A 7,500-nucleotide genomic window follows, 5' to 3' on the forward strand; every position below is an offset into this window, starting at 1 on the left:
CATAGTTTACTGATTTACATGTGACAATATGTTGGCTCTAAACACGCTAAAAGTATTGCTTTTTTAAATGGAGTCTGGTGGGTTTAGAGCTAGCGACTTCAGAGCTGTTTCTGGTTAAACAGAAAGGTCTGTGGCTGCTGGTTACAGTGTTCACACTTAATACTTAATACTCAGTCCTTCCAGAAAAATGCAGTTTTTTTGTGATTGTTGCGGGCAAAAATCCTTGATTATGCGGCACGTTTTCTTAAAAAATGTGATGGAATATGCCAGATATTTATGCAATTTTATGCGATGAAATTGCGGGAATTTGCAAAAACTGCGGTCTCATCATGGCTTCATCGCGGGGTTTGCAGCTTTTCGATGTTCACGTCGCGTAATTACGTCACTTCATAACGTTCCCATGGCAACAGGGGGAAACAGCTGCTCTTGTGTGTAAACGCAAAGTATAAACGCAACATTTTTCAACTTTCTGCTAAGATATATGTGACTTTTTTGCAACGAAAATGCGAAATATGAAAATATGAAATCATGCAAGCCCCGCATATTTTGCATGAAAATCGGCAATTTATACGGCGAAAGTGCGGCGCATTTAAAAAAAATGCGGCCCCCGCATAAATATGCAGACTTTGGCTGATTATGCATTGAATTGTGAGATCGCATAATCAGGTTTTTCTGGAGGGACTGCTATACTGTCACGACTAGCAGTACTTAGTACTACCTAGCACCATTCTGCTAGCCTAATTAGGGGCTCCTCCGTATTTGATGTATTTTTGATATTTTGCTACCAGAAGTGGAAGCTGGGTTGAGTTTGCAGTAAGGACGGCCAGTGTTCAGTCAGGTCTGCCTCCAGCTCCTGGGAAAAAACAAAAAAACAGACACGAGATCAGCCTCACATTTGTCCGAGGTCTCTGTTCAAACATCGGAGATTTTGAGCGTCAAACACTTAATTTCCAGCATTCTGTGTGACTTTTTCTGCAACAAGTTGTTGTCTATTCTGCATCAGTTTATGCTGCAACCTCTATAACGCGTTTGCTGTCTGTGAGAGAGGCGTGAGAGAGGCGTGAGCGTGGCGTGAGAGAGGCGTGAGCGTGGCGTGAGAGTGGCGTGAGAGTGGCGTGAGAGAGGCGTGAGAGAGGCGTGAGAGAGGCGTGAGAGAGGCGTGAGAGAGGCTTGAGAGTGGCGTGAGAGAGGAGTGAGCGTGGCGTGAGCGTGGCGTGAGAGAGGCGTGAGCGTGGCGTGAGAGAGGCGTGAGAGTGGCGTGAGCGTGGCGTGAGAGAGGCGTGAGCGTGGCGTGAGAGAGGAGTGAGCGTGGCGTGAGCGTGGCGTGAGAGAGGCGTGAGCGTGGCGTGAGAGAGGCGTGAGAGTGGCGTGAGAGAGGCGTGAGCGTGGCGTGAGAGAGGCGTGAGAGTGGCGTGAGAGAGGCGTGAGCGTGGCGTGAGAGAGGCGTGAGAGAGGCGTGAGAGAGGCGTGAGAGAGGCTTGAGAGAGGCGTGAGAGTGGCGTGAGAGAGGCGTGAGAGTGGCGTGAGAGTGGCGTGAGAGTGGCGTGAGAGTGGCGTGAGAGTGGCGTGAGCGTGGCGTGAGCGTGGCGTGAGAGTGGCGTGAGAGTGGCGTGAGCGTGAGAGTGGCGTAAGAGAGGCGTGAGAGTGGCGTGAGAGTGGCGTGAGAGTGGCGTGAGCGTGGCGTGAGAGTGGCGTGAGAGTGGCGTGAGAGAGGCGTGAGAGTGGCGTGAGAGTGGCGTGAGCGTGGCGTGAGCGTGGCGTGAGCGTGGCGTGAGCGTGAGAGTGGCGTGAGAGAGGCGTGAGAGTGGCGTGAGAGTGGCGTGAGCGTGGCGTGAGCGTGAGAGTGGCGTGAGAGTGGCGTGAGCGTGGCGTGAGAGTGGCGTGAGAGTGGCGTGAGCGTGAGAGTGGCGTGAGAGTGGCGTGAGCGTGGCGTGAGAGTGGCGTGAGCGTGGCGTGAGCGTGAGAGTGGCGTGAGAGTGGCGTGAGCGTGGCGTGAGACTGGCGTGAGAGTGGCGTGAGAGTGGCGTGAGAGAGGCGTGAGAGTGGCGTGAGAGTGGCGTGAGAGTGGCGTGAGCGTGAGAGTGGCGTGAGAGAGGCGTGAGAGTGGCGTGAGAGTGGCGTGAGAGAGGCGTGAGCGTGGCGTGAGAGTGGCGTGAGAGTGGCGTGAGAGAGGCGTGAGAGTGGCGTGAGCGTGGCGTGAGCGTGGCGTGAGCGTGGCGTGAGCGTGAGAGTGGCGTGAGAGAGGCGTGAGAGTGGCGTGAGAGTGGCGTGAGAGAGGCGTGAGAGTGGCGTGAGAGTGGCGTGAGCGTGGCGTGAGCGTGGCGTGAGCGTGAGAGTGGCGTGAGAGTGGCGTGAGCGTGAGAGTGGCGTGAGAGTGGCGTGAGCGTGAGAGTGGCGTGAGAGTGGCGTGAGAGTGGCGTGAGCGTGAGAGTGGCGTGAGAGTGGCGTGAGAGTGGCGTGAGCGTGGCGTGAGAGTGGCGTGAGAGTGGCGTGAGAGTGGCGTGAGCGTGAGAGTGGCGTGAGAGTGGCGTGAGCGTGGCGTGAGAGTGGCGTGAGCGTGGCGTGAGCGTGAGAGTGGCGTGAGAGTGGCGTGAGCGTGGCGTGAGAGTGGCGTGAGAGTGGCGTGAGAGTGGCGTGAGAGAGGCGTGAGAGTGGCGTGAGAGTGGCGTGAGCGTGGCGTGAGAGAGGCGTGAGAGTGGCGTGAGAGTGGCGTGAGAGAGGCGTGAGCGTGGCGTGAGCGTGAGAGTGGCGTAAGAGAGGCGTGAGAGTGGCGTGAGAGAGGCGTGAGAGTGGCGTGAGAGTGGCGTGAGAGAGGCGTGAGAGTGGCGTGAGAGTGGCGTGAGCGTGAGAGTGGCGTGAGAGTGGCGTGAGAGTGGCGTGGCGTGAGAGTGGCGTGAGCGTGGCGTGAGACTGGCGTGAGAGTGGCGTGAGAGTGGCGTGAGAGAGGCGTGAGAGAGGCGTGAGAGAGGCTTGAGAGTGGCGTGAGAGAGGAGTGAGCGTGGCGTGAGAGAGGAGTGAGCGTGGCGTGAGAGAGGCGTGAGCGTGGCGTGAGAGAGGCGTGAGAGTGGCGTGAGCGTGGCGTGAGAGAGGCGTGAGAGAGGCGTGAGAGAGGCGTGAGAGAGGCTTGAGAGAGGCTTGAGAGTGGCGTGAGCGTGGCGTGAGAGTGGCGTGAGAGAGGCGTGAGAGTGGCGTGAGAGTGGCGTGAGAGTGGCGTGAGCGTGAGAGTGGCGTAAGAGAGGCGTGAGAGTGGCGTGAGCGTGAGAGTGGCGTGAGAGTGGCGTGAGCGTGAGAGTGGCGTAAGAGAGGCGTGAGAGTGGCGTGAGAGTGGCGTGAGAGTGGCGTGAGAGTGGCGTGAGCGTGAGAGTGGCGTAAGAGAGGCGTGAGAGTGGCGTGAGCGTGAGAGTGGCGTGAGAGTGGCGTGAGCGTGAGAGTGGCGTGAGAGTGGCGTGAGCGTGGCGTGAGAGTGGCGTGAGAGTGGCGTGAGAGTGGCGTGAGCGTGAGAGTGGCGTAAGAGAGGCGTGAGAGTGGCGTGAGCGTGAGAGTGGCGTGAGAGTGGCGTGAGAGTGGCGTGAGCGTGGCGTGAGCGTGAGAGTGGCGTGAGAGTGGCGTGAGCGTGAGAGTGGCGTGAGAGTGGCGTGAGCGTGGCGTGAGCGTGGTGTGAGAGTGGCGTGAGCGTGGCGTGAGCGTGAGAGTGGCGTGAGAGTGGCGTGAGAGAGGCGTGAGAGTGGCGTGAGAGAGGCGTGAGAGTGGCGTGAGAGTGGCGTGAGAGAGGCGTGAGAGTGGCGTGAGCGTGAGAGTGGCGTAAGAGTGGCGTGAGAGTGGCGTGAGCGTGGCGTGAGATTGGCGTGAGAGAGGCGTGAGAGTGGCGTGAGCGTGGCGTGAGAGTGGCGTGAGAGTGGCGTGAGAGTGGCGTGAGAGAGGCGTGAGAGTGGCGTGAGAGTGGCGTAAGAGTGGCGTGAGAGAGGCGTGAGAGTGGCGTGAGAGTGGCGTGAGCGTGGCGTGAGAGAGGCGTGAGAGTGGCGTGAGAGTGGCGTGAGAGAGGCGTGAGCGTGGCGTGAGCGTGAGAGTGGCGTAAGAGAGGCGTGAGAGTGGCGTGAGAGAGGCGTGAGAGTGGCGTGAGAGTGGCGTGAGAGAGGCGTGAGAGTAGCGTGAGAGTGGCGTGAGCGTGAGAGTGGCGTAAGAGTGGCGTGAGCGTGGCGTGAGACTGGCGTGAGAGTGGCGTGAGAGAGGAGTGAGCGTGGCGTGAGAGAGGAGTGAGCGTGGCGTGAGAGAGGCGTGAGCGTGGCGTGAGAGAGGCGTGAGAGTGGCGTGAGCGTGGCGTGAGAGTGGCGTGAGAGAGGCGTGAGAGAGGCGTGAGAGTGGCGTGAGAGAGGCGTGAGAGTGGCGTGAGAGTGCCGTGAGAGAGGCGTGAGAGAGGCGTGAGAGTGGCGTGAGAGAGGCGTGAGAGTGGCGTGAGAGTGGCGTGAGCGTGGCGTGAGAGTGGCGTGAGCGTGAGAGTGGCGTGAGAGTGGCGTGAGCGTGGCGTGAGAGTGGCGTGAGAGGCGTGAGCGTCAGAGAGGCGTGAGCGTGGCGTGAGCGTGGCGTGAGAGTGGCGTGAGAGTGGCGTGAGCGTCAGAGAGGCGTGAGCGTGGCTGGAGCGTGGCGTGAGAGTGGCGTGAGAGTGGCGTGAGCGTCAGAGAGGCGTGAGCGTGGCATGAGCGTGGCGTGAGAGTGGCGTGAGCGTGGCGTGAGCGTGGCGTGAGCGTGGCGTGAGAGTGGCGTGAGCGTGGCGTGAGCGTGGCGTGAGCGTGGCGTGAGCGTGGCGTGAGCGTGGCGTGAGCGTGAGAGTGGCGTGAGAGAGGCGTGAGAGTGGCGTGAGAGTGGCGTGAGAGAGGCGTGAGAGTGGCGTGAGAGTGGCGTGAGAGTGGCGTGAGCGTGGCGTGAGAGTGGCGTGAGAGTGGCGTGAGCGTGGTGTGAGAGTGGCGTGAGAGAGGCGTGAGAGTGGCGTGAGCGTGGCGTGAGAGTGGCGTGAGCGTGGCGTGAGAGTGGCGTGAGAGTGGCGTGAGCGTCAGAGAGGCGTGAGCGTGGCTGGAGCGTGGCGTGAGAGTGGCGTGAGAGTGGCGTGAGCGTCAGAGAGGCGTGAGCGTGGCGTGAGAGTGGCGTGAGAGAGGCGTGAGAGTGGCGTGAGAGTGGCGTGAGAGTGGCGTGAGAGTGGCGTGAGAGAGGCGTGAGAGTGGCGTGAGAGTGGCGTGAGAGTGGCGTGAGCGTGGCGTGAGAGTGGCGTGAGAGTGGCGTGAGCGTGGCGTGAGCGTGGCGTGAGAGTGGCGTGAGAGAGGCGTGAGAGTGGCGTGAGCGTGGCGTGAGAGTGGCGTGAGAGTGGCGTGAGAGAGGCGTGAGAGAGGCGTGAGAGTGGCGTGAGAGTGGCGTGAGAGTGGCGTGAGCGTGGCGTGAGCGTGGCGTGAGAGTGGCGTGAGAGAGGCGTGAGAGTGGCGTGAGCGTGGCGTGAGAGTGGCGTGAGAGTGGCGTGAGAGAGGCGTGAGAGAGGCGTGAGAGTGGCGTGAGCGTGGCGTGAGAGAGGAGTGAGAGTAGCGTGAGAGTGGCGTGAGCGTGAGAGTGGCGTAAGAGTGGCGTGAGCGTGGCGTGAGACTGGCGTGAGAGTGGCGTGAGAGAGGAGTGAGCGTGGCGTGAGAGAGGAGTGAGCGTGGCGTGAGAGAGGCGTGAGCGTGGCGTGAGAGAGGCGTGAGCGTGGCGTGAGAGTGGCGTGAGAGTGGCGTGAGAGAGGCGTGAGAGAGGCGTGAGAGTGGCGTGAGCGTGGCGTGAGAGAGGAGTGAGAGTAGCGTGAGAGTGGCGTGAGAGTGGCGTGAGAGTGGCGTGAGAGAGGCGTGAGAGTGGCGTGAGAGTGGCGTGAGAGAGGCGTGAGAGTGGCGTGAGAGAGGCGTGAGAGTGGCGTGAGAGTGGCGTGAGAGAGGCGTGAGAGTGGCGTGAGAGTGGCGTGAGAGTGGCGTGAGCGTGGCGTGAGAGTGGCGTGAGAGTGGCGTGAGCGTGGCGTGAGCGTGGTGTGAGAGTGGCGTGAGAGAGGCGTGAGAGTGGCGTGAGCGTGGCGTGAGAGTGGCGTGAGAGTGGCGTGAGAGAGGCGTGAGAGAGGCGTGAGAGTGGCGTGAGAGTGGCGTGAGAGTGGCGTGAGCGTGGCGTGAGCGTGGCGTGAGAGTGGCGTGAGAGAGGCGTGAGAGTGGCGTGAGCGTGGCGTGAGCGTGGCGTGAGAGTGGCGTGAGAGAGGCGTGAGAGTGGCGTGAGAGTGGCGTGAGAGTGGCGTGAGAGTGGCGTGAGCGTGAGTGTGGCGTGAGAGAGGCGTGAGAGAGGCGTGAGAGTGGCGTGAGAGTGGCGTGAGAGTGGCGTGAACGTGGCGTGAGAGTGGCGTGAGAGTGGCGTGAGCGTGGCGTGAGAGGGGGGTGAGAGAGGGGTGAGAGAGGGGTGAGAGAGGCGTGAGAGTGGCGTGAGAGTGGCGTGAGAGTGGCGTGAGAGTGGCGTGAGAGTGGCGTGAGAGTGGCGTGAGCGTGAGTGTGGCGTGAGAGAGGCGTGAGAGAGGCGTGAGAGAGGCGTGAGAGAGGCGTGAGAGTGGCGTGAGAGAGGCGTGAGAGTGGCGTGAGAGTGGCGTGAGAGTGGCGTGAGCGTGAGTGTGGCGTGAGAGAGGCGTGAGAGAGGCGTGAGAGTGGCGTGAGAGAGGCTTGAGAGAGGAGTGAGAGAGGCTTGAGAGTGGCGTGAGCGTGAGTGTGGCGTGAGAGAGGCGTGAGAGTGGCGTGAGCGTGGCTTGAGAGTGGCGTGAGAGAGGCGTGAGAGAGGCGTGAGAGTGGCGTGAGAGAGGCGTAAGAGTGGCGTGAGAGTGGCGTGAGAGAGGCGTGAGAGTGGCGTGAGAGTGGCGTGAGAGTGGCGTGAGAGTGGCGTGAGAGTGGCGTGAGAGTGGCGTGAGCGAGGCGTGAGAGTGGCGTGAGAGTGGCGTGAGCGTGAGAGTGGCGTGAGCGTGGCGTGAGAGTGGCGTGAGAGTGGCGTGAGCGTCAGAGAGGCGTGAGCGTGGCGTGAGCGTGGCGTGAGAGTGGCGTGAGAGTGGCGTGAGCGTCAGAGAGGCGTGAGCGTGGCATGAGCGTGGCGTGAGAGTGGCGTGAGAGTGGCGTGAGCGTCAGAGAGGCGTGAGCGTGGCATGAGCGTGGCGTGAGAGTGGCGTGAGAGTGGCGTGAGCGTCAGAGAGGCGTGAGCGTGGCATGAGCGTGGCGTGAGAGTGGCGTGAGAGAGGCGTGAGAGTGGCGTGAGAGAGGCCACGCTCACGCCACTCTCACGCCACGCTCACGCCACGCTCACGCCACGCTCACGCCACTCTCACGCCACTCTCACGCCACGCTCACACACAGCCAGTGTGTAGCCGGTCTTAACCTAACCTCCGGACCAAAACTCACCTGGACGTCAGACTGGAACATCGGCCAGCATTTGCAGCAACGGAACGCCCGAACAGGCCTGCACGCACAAACA

At 61.5% G+C, this 7,500-nt stretch overlaps 1 protein-coding gene and 1 pseudogene across 1 annotated transcript in view; both read right to left on the reverse strand.

Moving 5' to 3' along the window:
• Positions 1 to 7,500, reverse strand: part of LOC118495060 — a 1,111,612-nt pseudogene that overhangs the window by 304,721 nt on the left and 799,391 nt on the right.
• Positions 1 to 7,500, reverse strand: part of rnaset2l (ribonuclease T2, like) — a 43,323-nt gene that overhangs the window by 24,434 nt on the left and 11,389 nt on the right. The window contains 2 exon segments of the mRNA XM_031317381.2: positions 786 to 853; positions 7,428 to 7,485. Of these exon segments, the coding sequence (XP_031173241.2) occupies positions 786 to 853; positions 7,428 to 7,485 (126 nt within the window).

Source organism: Sander lucioperca, chromosome 5 (assembly GCF_008315115.2).
Source record: "Sander lucioperca isolate FBNREF2018 chromosome 5, SLUC_FBN_1.2, whole genome shotgun sequence".
NCBI lineage: Eukaryota > Metazoa > Chordata > Actinopteri > Perciformes > Percidae > Sander > Sander lucioperca.